General features: G+C 34.9%; 2 protein-coding genes across 2 annotated transcripts; one reads left to right on the top strand and one right to left on the bottom strand.

Moving 5' to 3' along the window:
• The first annotated feature begins 1,098 nt into the window (after nucleotides 1-1,098).
• Nucleotides 1,099-12,455, top strand: LOC112047427 (coiled-coil domain-containing protein 93). Its single transcript, XM_024084551.2, has 10 exons — nucleotides 1,099-1,283; nucleotides 2,962-3,170; nucleotides 3,617-3,884; nucleotides 4,867-5,028; nucleotides 5,333-5,380; nucleotides 6,087-6,385; nucleotides 6,478-6,597; nucleotides 7,766-7,995; nucleotides 9,034-9,154; nucleotides 10,295-12,455. Exons 1-10 carry the CDS (start codon nucleotides 1,200-1,202, stop codon nucleotides 10,524-10,526), a joined length of 1,773 nt encoding a protein of 590 aa, XP_023940319.1. The 5' UTR covers nucleotides 1,099-1,199; the 3' UTR covers nucleotides 10,527-12,455.
• On the bottom strand, nucleotides 12,454-16,044 carry LOC112047438 (uncharacterized). The gene is made up of 2 exons (XM_024084564.2): nucleotides 15,752-16,044; nucleotides 12,454-13,977 (listed from the first exon to the last, which is right to left on the bottom strand). Exons 1-2 carry the CDS (start codon nucleotides 15,857-15,859, stop codon nucleotides 13,684-13,686), a joined length of 402 nt encoding a protein of 133 aa, XP_023940332.1. The 5' UTR covers nucleotides 15,860-16,044; the 3' UTR covers nucleotides 12,454-13,683.
• Nucleotides 16,045-16,110: the final 66 nt, after the last annotated feature.

Here is a 16,110-nt window from a genome sequence, read left to right as displayed (position 1 = left end):
AGGTATTACTTTTCTGTCATAGTATATGATCAACGATCTAATGCGATTATAAAAGCTGTCTCTATAGAATCGATGTTAAATAGTTATAATCGTGTTCGTCGATTAAAGAGCTCTGTAAAAATACCTTTTTGTGTAGTTGAATGGTGTAAAAAACGGACAAAAACTTCTAGTTTAGTATAAGATATATACCAAATCTAAGCTCGTTTTCTTCAGAAAATGACAGACAATTTTGTGACTGTGACTGCGATACAGGTCCTTCTATAGGTAATTGGTCTGAGATTCCATAGTAATGGCATATAGTTAAAAAAAAAAACTTAACCCTTCTCAAAATATTTCAAAAAGTTGTTCTCTTTTTGAGGGAATGCGATTGCAAGAACATAATGTAAACTTTCAACTACCCCTACCCTACCTCCACCTACCCTACCCCTACCCCTACCCTACCCTTACCCCTACCCTTACCCTACCCCTACTCCTTTTTCTAATTTTCCGCGATTTTTTTTAATTTTTTTCTGGTCTAAGAACCTTCTCTTGACAATAACAAACACAAAAAAAAGAAAAATAGTGAACTTGGTCCAGCCGTTCATGCGTGATGGCGTGACCAAAGATAAATATATATGGATTGATTTTTATATTTATAGATAAATAAATAATGGAATTAAAGACAAAATTGTGCATGTGTGCACTCAGTTTCGTAGCTTATTGTATCATTCGGATCACTTTTGCGGTGAATTTGTAGGGGCGTAACCAATCTATAGTATAAAATTATCATTGCTTATTAGCTTATTTCATGTACAGCTTTGGCACATTCTATACCAAGTTATATGATTCTTTTTTTATTGGATAGGTAATAATGTTAACTTTTTTTAATTAGGGATAAGTGATTGCATTTTTGGCATCACTATCCATTACTTATCACACCCTGATAGTTATTTTGGATTTGGAAATATATTTCATGTACAGAATTTACCTCTCTACAGATTTAATATAAGTATAGATAATAGCTTCCTCTCATCTCATGATATTTTTCATTGTCATGTCATGTCATAAAAGCTAGAATCCAGAGCGAAAAGCCGAAAACGAATTTAAAAATAAAACCTAACTCTAGTCTAGTCTATAGTCTATAACTAACTCTATGTATTTTTCAAAATCAAAACATTTTGTTTTTTGTAAACTAAGAAAACTAATAAATATTTTAAGCCATGTCTACTAAACATAAAAACATTTTCACCAAAAGTAAGCCTTTAATGAATATCTACAGTGGAGTGGATCAAGAGGGCAAAGAGGTGATGCTAGGCATTTACGATTCTTTTTAATTTTCCATATTTTACCATATTCAAACACTTTATTTATTATAATATATTCATGGTATTGCCGTAAAATAGAGCAATCGATGTTATGGTGAAACATTTCATAAGTTGAGGGTCCTAATCTATTAAGTATCCACCTTTGCAAAGTCAACATAAATACTATAGTTATCTCAAGATAAAAATATTTACCTTTTTTTTCATTCATTAATACTTTTTTGTGCTCTATATGCTTATCTATTTGTTAATACACTTTAAATGGAATATTGCGCCTCTGGTCGAGAGTGCTTTTTTAATAACTTGTTTCATTTTCATTTAAATATTACACAAAATATTTAAACAAACTTATTTTTTGGTGACCTTAGGCCCTCCAGCATTGTATTCTGTCAATTTATACTATAAAGATACCTGGTCAGTCTCGGTGGGCGAGATAGATAGACAGACTGACAGATATATATATGTATATAGAGACAACAAAGTAATAATATGATTTATTACATATTTTTTTCCATTTTTTTTCAATATCTATTGAGCTCAGTAAATGAATATGTGTGTGTGTGTGTGACTTTACCCTACAGAGGGGTTCTCATTTAAAAAGTTAAGGAAATATATATACATATAATATACTAGCGGATGCCCGCGACTTCGTCCGCGTGAAACTCGATGTAAACTTTCAACTACCGCTACCCTACCCCTACCCTACCCCTACCCTACCCCTACCCTACCCCTACCCTACCCCTACCCTACCCCTACCCTACCCCTACCCTACCCCTACCCTACCCCTACCCTACCCCTACCCTACCCCTACCCTACCCCTACCCTACCCCTACCCTACCCCTACCCTACCCCTACCCCTACCCTAATGTTGGCCGATTTTCCACTCTGGCCGACAATCACGCTAAGGATCACAAAAATCGGTCGAGCCGTTTCGGAGGAGTTCAAGTTCGAACACCGCGACACGAGAATTTTATATATTAGATAGAGAAAAAGAAAGAAAAATAAATAGATACAAATAACATAAAAAATATTAATAAAAAGATAAAATGCAAAAAAATGTACTAAGTATAAAAGTGTTACCTACTTTGTTCTGTTTAAAAATTATTAGAATAATTATTTTACCTTATACCTTATGTAAATGGGAAATAATAAAAGGCTTTTTTATTTTTTTATTTATTTTATTTATTTTAAATGAATATGTAAATTAAAAAATAAAGGTAAAAAACTATAACCTGACTAAGTAAAGAGGGCCTGAAAAAATTAAAAAGGAAAATAATTCAGATTGATACAGAGAAATGCATATGTACAAAAATGGTCATGGCAGAACTGTGGTCGCGCCCATTATGTACCTAGCATGTACTTATGTTTAAAATGGATGTATTCCTGGTATAACCACAGTAGACCACAGTAGATGTAATTTACATAGCCTATGTCACCCAGGTTATTATTACAAATCTTGAGTATTCTCTCATTTAGTAAAATTGGGTTAGTAGTTTAGGCACTATGGTAAGTAATGATTTTAGCAGTCTATGTAGTGTATATAGACTGCTAAAATCATTACCCTTTCTTTTGACTTTGCTGTAGTCAGGTAATAAACAGTACTAACTAAATTATGATGATGATGAAATAAATTATAATATAATGCAATGGTAACTTTCAGGTGGAAGTACGTGAAGATGCAGAACAGCTTGTAAAGTGGCATGAAATATCTGATGCGCTGGTCGCAGCTGGATATTATAGAGCTCAACTACAGGGCTTGTCAGCTTTTGATAAAATTGTTGGTGGATTGACATGGTGTATTGAATTGTGTGATATTGATGTAGATATTAGCCTTTTGTTTGAGGAGAACCTCACTATAGGCAAAAAAATGTAATTATTTATCGCTTACTTTGAGCTTCCTAAAATCATTAAACACAGAAACAATTAATTAAATTCATTAATCATTATCATTGTGTGTCACTAGGCTTGATTTTGCTTATGTACCATTAAAAACCAAAAAAAATTACTTCTTGTTTTTCAAATGCATGCTTTGAAATTGGAACTAGAATTATAACAATACAAATTTATTTTATTGAACATCATAAATTATACAAATTGGACTATATCAGTTCAATAAAAATATTTTTTTTTCATTTTTCTTATACAGTAACTATTAAGTAAAGTTATATTTGATAGTTATTCTAATCATAGCAATAAGTTAATAAATGATTTAACATTTGTAATATGTAACTACATTATTTTAGTATGTAATGAGTATGTTCCAGTATTTTAAACTTATATATACAAGGGAACCTGATCTATACTCCTGTTTTTAGAGCTTTAACAGAGAAGATAGTAAAAATACTGCCCAGTATGAAATGCCCCTATATTATTGAGCCACATCAAATACAAGGTCTAGACTTTATCAACATCTTCCCACTAATTCAATGGCTCATAAAATACTCAAGTGAGTTCAGAGAGGCCAAGGAGGATGAGTTACGAAAGTTTGCAGTGATGCAGTATGAGAAAGATCATATATTTGAATCTGATCGCGCTGTCTACCTTCAGAATGAAAAGCTATTAAGAAATCTAGTTGTTGTACAGGTATTCTGTTTATATTTTTTTTAACCACTGATACAAAAAATGAGTTGATTATAGTATATTTGATATTATGTCTGTCTGTGCTATCACAACTTGTAAACAAATGGATACATTATATGTTTATCTAATATATAAAATTTTCGTGTCACAGTTTTCGTTGCCATACTCCTCCGAAACGGCTTGACCAATTTTGATGAAATTTTTTGTGCTTATCCAGTATCTATGAGAATAGGCAAACATCTATTTTTTATACCCCTAAGGGTAGGGTAGAGATAGTTGAAAGTTTACATCGAGTTTCACGCGGACGAAGTCGCGGGCGTCCGCTAGTCTAATATATAAAATTCTCGAGTCACAGTTTTCGTTGCCATATTCCTCCGAGACGGCTTGACCAATTTTGATGTAATTTTTCGTGGTTATCCGGTATATATGAGAATAGGCCAACATCTATTTTTTATACCCCTAATTGTTATTCGAATCGTCCGTGGGTAGGGGTACGGTAGGGGTAGGGTAGGGGTGGGGTAGAGGTAGAGTAAGGTAGGGGTAGGACAGGGGTAGTTGAAAGTTTACATCGAGTTTCACGCGGACGAAGTCGCGGGGCGTCCGCTAGTTTTATATATAATACTAGGCCCGTAACACATTTTTGTACAATGCACAGTCATACACCTTGTGATCAAATTGGACTAGACTACGAATAGAAGTTTGATTTGTATTAAATCTAGTGCTATTATTTGACATTAAGAGTGTACAAAGCGAAATCTGACCTGGGTCTAGCCAAGTGGCATCTCAATTACCTTTCTACAAAGGCTAACACTTCGAAAACTAAAAAAAATATATAAGGAAATGATAGCAAATGTCATACCCAAACATTATTTCGTTTTCTAAGCGTTAACATTTGTAGAAAGATAATCGACATGCCACATGGCTACAAGCCTTGACTCATCTGATATTTAATTACAGTTATGAGTATATATAACTATAATTCCAGAATCTGTACAAACCATGTAGAGTGAGGAAGAGGAAAGGAGCATTCCCTACAAACGAGTTGGAGCAGGTGAATGCAGTGTTGTCTGAGTACGACCAGAGGATGCTCATGCATGTGTCCAACCACAAAGATGAAAGTAAACAGGATGACGGACTTGATTTCTTGGTGAGATCTTTTATTGATTTTACAAAACAATATTGCTGCTAGCAAATTATGTTTTTGGCGAAGAATTAGCCACTTTTGTCTGCCTCAGTTTCAAATTGCTAGTGACCTATAGAATAAAATCTTTGATTACTGGCAACAAACCAGTGGTCCTTGCAAACAGACTCAATATGCTCGTTAAGTAAATCTACAAAGAATAAAACTGGCATTTCAAAATTACTGGTAAACTAAGCCTACTTGAAATAAATACTTTAAATATGAATTATTTGAAAAACCATAGAATAATATTGTATAACATTTTTTTCAGTATGACTATGAAAAAAGCTTAGCTGATCCTTCAGATATGACAACAGAGGTACGTAAAATTAGTTAAAAATACGACAATTTCTTCAAATGCCTTATGTTCACCTTGAGCCCCTTGAGGTATCTATAGTTTAAGTTAGCTTATTGTCGAGAGTATTGCTCTGTCTTTAATTGCAATGTGATGAAAGAGAGTAATATATTAGCCGGTATTTCCGCCACTATTGGTTGCCAATATGTATTTTTCTCGTCATACTGACAACATGACATGGTCATTGATAGGAAGTTGGTATAACATGTTTTAGGCTTGCAGTGTTCAAATTCATTTATTTAGTCATGTTAGCCCAGTGGATATGACCTCTGCCTCTGATTCCGGAGGGTGTAGGTTCGAATCTGGTCTCGTGCATACACAACTTTTCAGTTATGTGCATTTTAAGAAATTAAATATCACGTGTCGCAAATGGTGAAGAAAAAACACAGTGAGGGAACCTGCATACCAGAGAATTTTCTCAAATTTCTGCATGTGTGAAGTCTGCCAATCCGCATTGGGCCAGAGTGGTGGACTATTGGCTTCTCGCCTCGAACTTAGCAGTGAGCCTTATATGAGTTGATGATCATATAAGTAGGCCATCAGGATCTTGACAATTATAGGCCAAGTAGAAACATGTTTCTTTCTATCAAAATGTTTGTTAGCAGATTTTAATATTGTTTTATTTTTAGGATCTTATTTGTCATATAATAATGTTATGATAATGTTTTAGACAGATAGATATTCTGAAGACAAAGAAAATAAAGATACAGCCAATACAAAAATCCATTACGCAGTTCTACATTCTGAGTTGACTGGGGATGTACCTAAAGAATTAGAAGAGAAAGAAAAAATTAAATATTCCGATGACATTGAGAGACTAACAAAAGTTATAGGAGACATGGAAGCTGAAGTAGATGTCGTTAGAAAAGACCATGAGGCTAGAATGGACCAAGCGAAATCTCAATACATGGATCTTATAAGTAATCTACAAAAAATTACTAAAAAAATAATGAAATCAGATGATTATAGGTGTGTATATAACTTAAATTTATATTGTATGCAAAAAATTTAAATATATCAAGTTTATTGTATGATAAAGCTGTTATTGGTTTTCATTTCAGTGATAAAAATGTAAAAGACATTTACAAGTCATTAAAAGAATTGGCAAGAGAAAAGAATGAACTGTTGAAATTAATTGAACAAAGAGAAATGGAACACAAGAAATTAGAAGAGCTTTCGAGGTAAGATGTTTAAATAACTCTCGATAATCTCAATTTGGATCAAAAAAAGTGTATAGTCTAAATGTAAGTTTTGTCACTTCCTTATTTTATTTTTTATTTGCCAAACGCGCAACTCGTATACGAGCGCCTTTTGCCAAACGAGCAACTCGTATACGAGCGCCTTTAGCCAAACGCGCAACACGTATACGAGCGCCTTTTGCCAAACGCGCAACTCGTATACGAGCGCCTTTTGCCAAACGCGCAACTCGTATACGAGCGCCTTTTGCCAAACGCGCAACTCGTATACGAGCGCCTTTTGCCAAACGCGCAACTCGTATACGAGCGCCTTTTGCCAAACGCGCAACTCGTATACGAGCGACTTTTGTCAAACGCGCAACACGTATACGAGCGCCTTTTGCCAAACGCGCAACTCGTATACGAGCGACTTTTGTCAAACGCGCAACACGTATACGAGCGCCTTTTGCCAAACGCGCAACTCGTATACGAGCGCCTTTTGCCAAACGCGCAACTCGTATACGAGCGCCTTTTGCCAAACGAGCAACTCGTATACGAGCCACTATCCGGACATGGCAACACGAATATGAGAAATGTAAACGTTGTCATATCAATATAACCTTCAATACTTACAGAATTTCTTATAAAAATTGTTCAGAGCTCAATATTTATAGTAGGTACTCTAAACTAAATACAAACCTATCATCTGAGCCGTTCTTTGGTAAACATTGTCTAGATCCGACAACAACGTTTTGGCTTCGCATTCTGCCAGACGTCTCTTATAAACGTGATATATAACTTTTCGGGTGCCACTGCGGATTATCATATTGATCTTGGGCCACAATAATATTAGTTTACTGTCGATAATTTCCCACAATCTATTAATTTCGTAAATAATCCCGAAACTTTCGACAGCATAGACACTAACAACTGACAAGTTGAATAGGGTTGTAAAAGGGAAAAAAGTTAGTTCTGTTTCTACACTTTTTTGCCAAGCTTAACGTTAGGTGAGAACGCAAGGGCTAACTTGTCATTTAATAAAAAAATGCGAACCGGTATTTCTTTTGTTTTCATTTTCTCTCATACGCTAATCTGAAACCAAACTATCTGACAGTGCCATCAGAAGGTAAAACTAAATATCTTAAAAAAACAATGAAATCTATCTCTTTTTAAGAACTGCCAAAGAACCAGACACAGTAGTAGAAGAACAACCACTGACACCAGAAGAACTGAAAGAGTTCCAGGATAGAGAGAAGAAGTTGAAGGACTACATCAGCAGTGTGCGCGCAGAGTTGGGGCACCTGAACCGGCAGGTGCTGAGATGCACGGTGGCTATAGATGAGGTGCCGGGCACAGCTGAGCTGCTGCAGTATGAAAAGAGATTTGTAGAACTTTACAATCAAGGTAATGAATACTTACAATCTATATATATAAAAATGAATTGCTGTTCGTTTGTCTCGCTAAAACTCGAGAACGGCTTAACGGATTTATCTTATCTTGGTCTTGAAATGTTCGTGGAGGTATAGGGAAGGTTTAAAAAGTGAGAAAAAATCAAATAATTTCCGGGAAAACCCTAAAAACTGCCCTTTTCTATTTCCCATACAAACGTTTAAGAGTCAAGCGGTAGGGGTAGGGTAGGGTAGGGGTAGAGGTATAGAAGGGTAGAGTAGGGATAGAGAATAAGTGCACTTATGTTAAAACGAAGCTTGACCGGGTCCGCTAGTAATTAATAAATTATTCATTAAACCATTTTTCATGAGCTATAGATAACTGTCTGACCTAAATTCTGTTTAAAAAATGTCTGATCGACCAAGGCTTAAAAAAAGATGTTCTGTTTTTGACCTGTAGGTACTCCATAGTATTCTAGTAGTCCGCTTTGAAGTCTGATGTTTCAACACAAACTGTACCAACAGATATATGTATATAATGTATAATTAAGCCTACTGGGACATGTTTTTGTAGACTCAAAAAAAGTATACTACAAATCACAAATCCCGAAGGTACCGTTTACTAATATTATAAAGCTGAAAAGTTTGTTTGTTTGTAGGACTGAACGCGCTAATCTCAGAAACTACTGGTCCAATTTGAAAAATTTTTTCAGTGTTAGATAGCCGTTTCTTGAGGAAGGCTATATATTATCCCCGTATTCAAACGGGAACGGGAACCACGCGGGTGAAACCGCGCGATGTCAGCTAGTTTCGGGATAAGTAGCATATGTTACTCAATAACCTCCTCTATCTTCCAGTGAAAATCGGTCTATCCATTCCAGAATTTAGCCCAGACAAACTGACAGACAGACAATAATTTAAAAAAAAGCTTGATTGTGTTTTAGTATTGTGTAAATAACTGTAAGCATCTAAGAAAACACAGTTATTTCGGAATCACAGGCAGACTTCAATATTATTTATAAGTAGGTGAATATAAAGTTAATATTTTTTGCAGTTGCATCAAAACACAAGGAAACCAAACAATATTACATTTTTTATAATACGCTTTACGAAGTTAAACTTTACACTTCCAAAGAATTAAGTCTGCTGAATTCTATTCTGGATAATTATGATGAGTAAGTTGTGTTTTTATTATCTAAACTTATTATGAGTAGGTAAATATTATTAACCGACTTCCAAAAAAGGGGAGGTTCTAGTTCCAGTGTCGTGTTTTAATGAAAGCCGTTTCTGAAAGAACTACAGAAATTTTGTAATTTCAACGGCTTCAATTGAAACATTGGCTTGGCGCCGCCTTCAAACTGATCAGAAGTAAGATACAATGTTATTTTTTGCCTTTTAGTTTAGGTTAATTTTTGTGTTGGAAATCGGTTGAATTTTTTTATTATTTTTTTTTGATATAGGCAAATAATTTTTTGATATCAAATCCAAAATTCTTCAAAAAATTTATTACAAGTAGGTTTACTTAGCAAGCACTTTTGAAACATCAAGGAGTTGATAGTTCCTTTGCAGAGCAATAATGTACCTAGGACACTTGGGTTATTCTGAGATTTTAAAAAGTTAAAGTCTAGAGTTAATAACTTAACTTTAAAACCTTTGGTTGAGATAGTTAAAAGCTTCTACTCAGAATAAGCGTTTAAGATTACAATAAATCAATCACAGCACCACCTTTTGTACAAAATAAATTTTATGTAAACATACTCTTGAAAAATTCAAGATTATTATAATTATCTATACTTCTAATATTTATATTGTAAAGAGGTCCGTGATGTTGTACTAGTAGGGGGTAGAAACCCTAGAAAAACACATTATTAACACGCTTATATTAGCTTCACTTGTAACTAACTATGAATGTAATAAAATCTTTGGAATCTTAATTTGACCCATTTCCCGGTCTTCGATTAGGATAAAATTTTGCACACGCTCTTGAGCTCTGATGACAATACATGACTAACTAAGAAACGTCATTCCAAATCCAATATGGCGGCCTCACCAAGATGGCGGACTGGCTTTTTGAAATCCACCCCCATGATATGAATAACAAATGAAAGGGTTTGCTGTCAGAAAACCAAAAAAACTCCATTTGTAATTTTTAGTGCGTGCTAAAAGCGTGTTTTTCAGTTTTTTAATTATTATATTATTATTTATGAATGTCATAGGCTGTATTTTATCTCCATATTTCCATAGGAACAGAAACTACTCGAATGAAACTGCAAGGCGTCGGTATTTGGTATTAATTTAAGATATTTAAATTTTAGCGTTATGTCATCAGTTAGAAAAAGGGAAGAATTCATGACCCAATTCGAATCTATAGTGGAGTGGGTGAATCAGACGGTCAAGAAAGTGGAACAGAAATATATACAAGAGAAGGAACGGAAAGCAGCGTTACACGCAGAGTACTCCAGACTCATGGATGTACAGAGACAGTATGCGGCTGCTTTGAAGAAGTTGGCTGAGGAGAGACATAGGTTTGGTCGGGACGAACCTTAATATTATATCGGAAAGGTAAATTGGTTGATTAAAGATTTAGGGCCGGATTCACCACCTGTTATGTGTCTGATAGCTTATTCATTTGTCTTTGTCGTTTGATATAAATTATGAAAGAGATGAACTTTCAGTTAGACTATCTGACACACACAAAAGGGAATGCCCATTGCCTAACCACCCGGCTATTTACTTTACTTTTTTTAAAAAAATCTTATCAATCTTAAGGGTAAGCAAAAGTATATAAATTAGTAAAATTTAATCCATAATCTCACTCTTAATTCCTTGATTAGACGTGCACCGAAAAGCATTATTTTAATCGAGCAGTTTTGTTTCTTTTGTGAGAAATATTTACCCTTCATAAATTGGGTCCTCCAACTAATTTTGTTACAGGGCCCCTCCAAGGCACGCTAACTGCTTGCACGCTAACGCTCACGCTGACTGTCTTGATGATTCTACTTTAATAATAAAATCATTACTTTATCAAAAAAAGTTTGCTACAACGTTTTACGACATTTAAAATTTATCTTTAATATCCAACGGGGACAACCCAAGATCGTTCTTGGCCTTGTTGTTCATACAGCCTGAGTTTTAGAACATTTTTTGAAGATTTATGATTGGTTTATTTGTTTGTTAAGCTTGTTGGTAACAGAAAAAAATAACACAAATAAAATAATACAGCTTCAAATGCAACTTCGCCGCTTTGGTAACCGGTGAACTTTATGAACAAGAAGAGTGATAAAAAAATTGTTTTCATCAAGAAACATACTTTTATTATACTAATTATTATTTAACCAGATCCTTATTTATACATCACTAGCGGACGCCCGCGACTTCGTTCGCGTGAAACTCGATGTAAACTTTCAACTACCTCTACCTTACCCCTACCCTACGTTGAAATTTTTCCTAAATTTTCTTTGCTATGAACCTCACGGAGCCCGAGACCTTTCCAACGAATGCAAAACCGTGGAAATCGGTTCGTGCGTTCTGGAGTTTTGGAGCGTCAGGAAGGAAAGCCCGACTTATTTTTATATAGTAGAAGATAATATTATCATCTCCATATGCTTTTATACGGGGGTATACCTGGGTTCCCGGAGACGACGTTGTTGGTCGGTGGGCATTCTCCTTTAGAAGCTATTGTTAGCAGATTAATAGACTAACGGACACGGAGTAGCTAAGACCGCAAATCCGTCCAAGCCCTTGAATGCAAAGTCACCTGGTGTTCAAATTAATTTATCTTATGTATCAAAGGCTACTCGTAACTGTAACTCGTGGGTAGCACCAAATAATTAGCATTTTGGATAAATTTCTCTTAAATTAAGCAAGAATTTTTAAATATTTAACCTTATAATTTTTTACTTGGTCGCTAGTTGGCAATATTCGTATGTCTTTAAATATAAAGGAGATGTTCCGTTCACACCGTTCCACCGTAGGATGTACACTTACCATCAGATCGTGGTCAAGCGCGAGCCTATTCAATATTCCGTTATGTACCATACGAGTATATACCGTTTTAATTTAAAAAAACATAAAGATCTACTGCGCTCGAGTTAATCCTAAAATCTCATCTTGGTTTTCCCTATTGTTATATGTTTATGGGAAACTGAGTCTGCATTAGGGAACTATTTGTTCTTAGTAATGCAACGTTTTATATTTCTAGTGAATAAATGTTTTAGGATCGGCATTTAGCAATAAATTTAAATTTTAAATTCATATTATTGTAGATATTTATTAGAAAGCCTAATTTATACATATTGTTGTGTTATATTGCCTTTAACAGCTTACAAGTAAACGCAAAAATATAAGTTGCATTGAACTTGATTAGTAATTATTAAGTTTACTGAAACTCCATTCCTTATTATATGTTAAGACTGATAAACATTTTTGTATTTATGCATTTTTGTATGAGAATTATAAAATAAAATGTACCATAGAGCTGTAATTTTTTATTTAAAAAAACTAATTATATTTTTATACATAAATGTACAATGTACATACCTATTTATAATATATTCCTAGAATTTCTTGTCCTTAGTCGTAATTTTTTGTTTAGGTATACTCTAAACGACTCGTGTGTCTGACTGGTCCAAATACCTTAATTAATGTACTAAATTGCAATAAATATTTGCAAAATTTAGTTATCTTATATACAAATAATAAATTTTGTTTTATGTTGGAACTTCTGACCCAGATCAATAAAAATTTCAGATAATCAAGGTGAAGTGAAAATGTAGTTTATTGCGATAAATATACGGTATATTATTAAGTGGATATCCAACCGAAAGTCTTAATTTATCTAGGTATTCTTGCCTATGACAATACGTCAATACCCTCACCTATATCTGCAATTCGGTTTTATAGGTACAAATATCTAATAGATCCGATTTCCGAATTAAAAACGAACTGTGAAAGCTTTATATCAAAAATATCTAAGTTAAAATATATATATTGCTTGTAAGTTTCTAAAAATTCCCCACCAAGCTGTAATACTAATACTAATGGTTATTTTATTAAGAAAAAGCAGATTGTTGAAAGTAGTTTCTAATTCGGATTTTCGACTATATCATCAAGTAAAAAAATATATCTATCTTTTTCATTGTGTTGTCGATAGAAAAAGGCAAAACTATTTTTGGTTGTTTAACTTTAGAGGCTACCTACTTGACAGTTTTCGGAAAAATATTTTAAACTTACGTGGGCTTATTTTATGCCTCTTACAACGTACATTTTATGCCTGTTATCAAAATTAAGCGCAGCTTATGGGCTTTATTTTGGTGATCAAAAAGGTATTTTATAAAAAAATATAAATCCATTAAATAATCTGAAATTCGCACGAAAACAGCTGGTCACGTGATAGGTGTAAACTGTGACGTCACATTTCAATAAACTACTACGGCCGCATACACTCGTTTTCCGTATTCGTTTTCCTAATGTGTAATTTCGATTGGGAATTCCGTGAGACTACCGCAGACTTTACGTTTTACTCGCATTCGATAAGTACGCGCGGAATTTATTCCGTTCGGAAAAAAACGTAAGTACGTAAACATTAAACGTAAGTTTAATGTATTTTATATTGATTGAACACGGAAGACGGATGTATGCGGCCGGCCTAAATCGATCTTATTGTTACAACTGTCAGCCAATTATTGTCTCCAATTACGGCCTATCAAAGCGTAACGACGCTGCTGTGTGGCTGTGTTGCTTTTGTTTTGTGCGAGCTGCCGTGTGCATGTGTGGGTGTCGGGGGGTGGGAATTGGTGCTGGTCTTCTTATACATTGTGAAGGAGATTAGCTCCCGGTTGGCGTTGGTCATGGCCATGGCGTGCGAGACTACGTCATAGCCCAGTAAGCCGTGGATGCGGTTGACGAGGACTAGCGTCAGACCCTTCTGTGAGACGCGAACTGTGCGTTCCGGTTCGCATGCTGTTGCAATCTGCATGCCGAATGAAGAGTTCAGTTCCTGAAAATTGAGAGTTAAATTGTGTTAAATCCTTGAGGTAGAGTCGTGAAGCTGAAGTGGCAATGGACGTGGCGTATAGTTCGAATTCAGGAAAATCTGCTAATACATTAATTCCATGTTTACAAATATGTATATTATTAGATTAATGGACATTTACTAATGGTCGACTTCCTACTGGGTGGATCGAGGATATCAAGCGGGTTGTAGGGAGCTGCTGGTAACTGGTAAGCGGTTTGTTGTGGTGTTTGGTCCATAAAGGTCTATGTCCAGCAGTAGACGTCCATCGACTGATAATGATGATGATGAAATCGTTTTAGTTAAATAAATAAAATGAATAAATTATACCTAGATACATAATAATACACATATCGCCGTCTAGCCCCAAAAAAATCAGCTAATATTGAAACACTGCGTATTGCTCATTTTGGATATGTCGAATCAACTCTAAGATACAGAATAATGTTCTGGGGTGACTCAGTTGACAGAGAAAAAGGATTTAAGGCTCAGAAAACATACATTAGACAGATAGTTGTAAGCCCCATTTTCAAGAGTTAAAAATCCTGACATAAGTAAGCATAAATTGTGTATCATCATTATCAGGCCATTTTAACAGTACAATACAGGGCCGACTTCCTTAAAAGTAAGGGTATATGGAGCTTCAACCCACCACGCCACTTCAATGCGGATTGGCGGGCTTAGGGTAATTTGCTTAAATCTTAATTTTTTTAACGACCACTATCAGATGGTAATGATGAGGACCAGTTCCGACGGCTTAACGTGCTCTGAGGCAAGGGAATGTACCAACCACTTCCCTACTAGAACATCTCTCATAGGCTGGACCAGCAAGGCACTTAATTATATTATGCAATGAATCAGTATCTATTCTATTTTATTAATAGAATAGATACCTACATAAGCAGACTCCCCGCGATTTCATACGCGTAGTTCCCATTCTCATGGAAATATTGGGATAAAATATAGCCTATGCCACTAACAGATAACGTGGCTATCTTTTAGTAAAAGAATTTTCCAAATCGGTCTAGTAGTTTTTGAGTTTCGTTACATATACAAAAAATATAATATACGGTCGAATTGAGAAACCTCCTCCTTTTTTGAAGTCGGTTAAAAATACAAATCTTTGCTCTATATAATATTAGTATAGATATACCTTAAGTACAGCATATCAAATAAATTTTTATTTTTTTTAATTAAAGCTTAGTTTACAAGCACTTTCGAAACATCAGGATATTATTTGTTAATGGTTATAATAATTAGTCGAAAACTTAAGATTTAAGTTACGAGGGTTCTAAATGCGCCTTGGTCCGATAGGAGCCTACAAGAACCCTAGCCAGGTTTTTCTTTTTATCACCATTTAATAATAGGTTTTATACTAACATAATTTACACTATTTGTCATAGACCGAATTCTAGGAATTACGAACGACTATGTTGTTCCGATGCGGGCTTATAACTTAGATAACATTTTTTCTATGGATTCTACCAGCAATAGACACACAGCCAGAACTACCTATACTTTAAATAAAATTACAATAACTAGAAAAATAAATAAATATTCAATACTAGCTGACGTCGCGTGGTTCACGTTCACAGAATATGGGGATAATATATAGCCTTCCTCGACAAATAGGCTATCTAACACTGAAAGAATTTTTGAAATCGGACCTGTAGTTCCTGAGATTATCGCGTTCAATCAAACAAACACACAAACTCTTCAGCTTTATAATATTAGTATAGATAAACTCGTGTACACCTACCCTTACTAGTGTAGTTCGTTCATCGTTCTTCAGTCCGTACACAGTAGCGCCTTCATCCTTGGACAGATGCGGTGCACTGAGGCAGCCCATTACCATGATGTAAGGCATAATTAGTTTGTCAATCACAGAAACACAAATAACTTAGCCGGTACAACCAGCTTGAGAAATGTTTGCTAACAGAAAAAATTGTCATCGCCGAACAACCGAGCTCATTATTATAATTCTTTAGATGGTTAGAATGTAAGCATGCGGCACATGCTGCGACACTCGAGTCTCGACAGGTTGTATTGGACAATGGACTTGTGTGAGTGAACTTTGCCAAATGCCAGGTAAGCAGCGACGTGGTCGTTACTTCACAA

The sequence above is a fragment of the Bicyclus anynana genome, chromosome 15, assembly GCF_947172395.1.
Source record: "Bicyclus anynana chromosome 15, ilBicAnyn1.1, whole genome shotgun sequence".
NCBI lineage: Eukaryota > Metazoa > Arthropoda > Insecta > Lepidoptera > Nymphalidae > Bicyclus > Bicyclus anynana.
This window is presented reverse-complemented; position numbering and strand designations above follow the sequence as displayed.

Excerpts from the sequence above, each read along its gene's own strand:
- LOC112047438 (XM_024084564.2), bottom strand. The coding sequence starts at position 15,859 with ATGCCTTACATCATGGTAATGGGCTGCCTCAGTGCACCGCATCTGTCC. Across the intron at positions 13,978-15,751 it reads AACGAACTACACTAGTAAGG|GAACTGAACTCTTCATTCGG; the intron begins GTAGGTGTACAC and ends CTCAATTTTCAG.
- LOC112047427 (XM_024084551.2), top strand. The coding sequence starts at position 1,200 with ATGTCTACTAAACATAAAAACATTTTCACCAAAAGTAAGCCTTTAATG. Across the intron at positions 3,171-3,616 it reads CTCACTATAGGCAAAAAAAT|AGCTTTAACAGAGAAGATAG; the intron begins GTAATTATTTAT and ends TCCTGTTTTTAG. Across the intron at positions 5,381-6,086 it reads CTTCAGATATGACAACAGAG|ACAGATAGATATTCTGAAGA; the intron begins GTACGTAAAATT and ends ATAATGTTTTAG.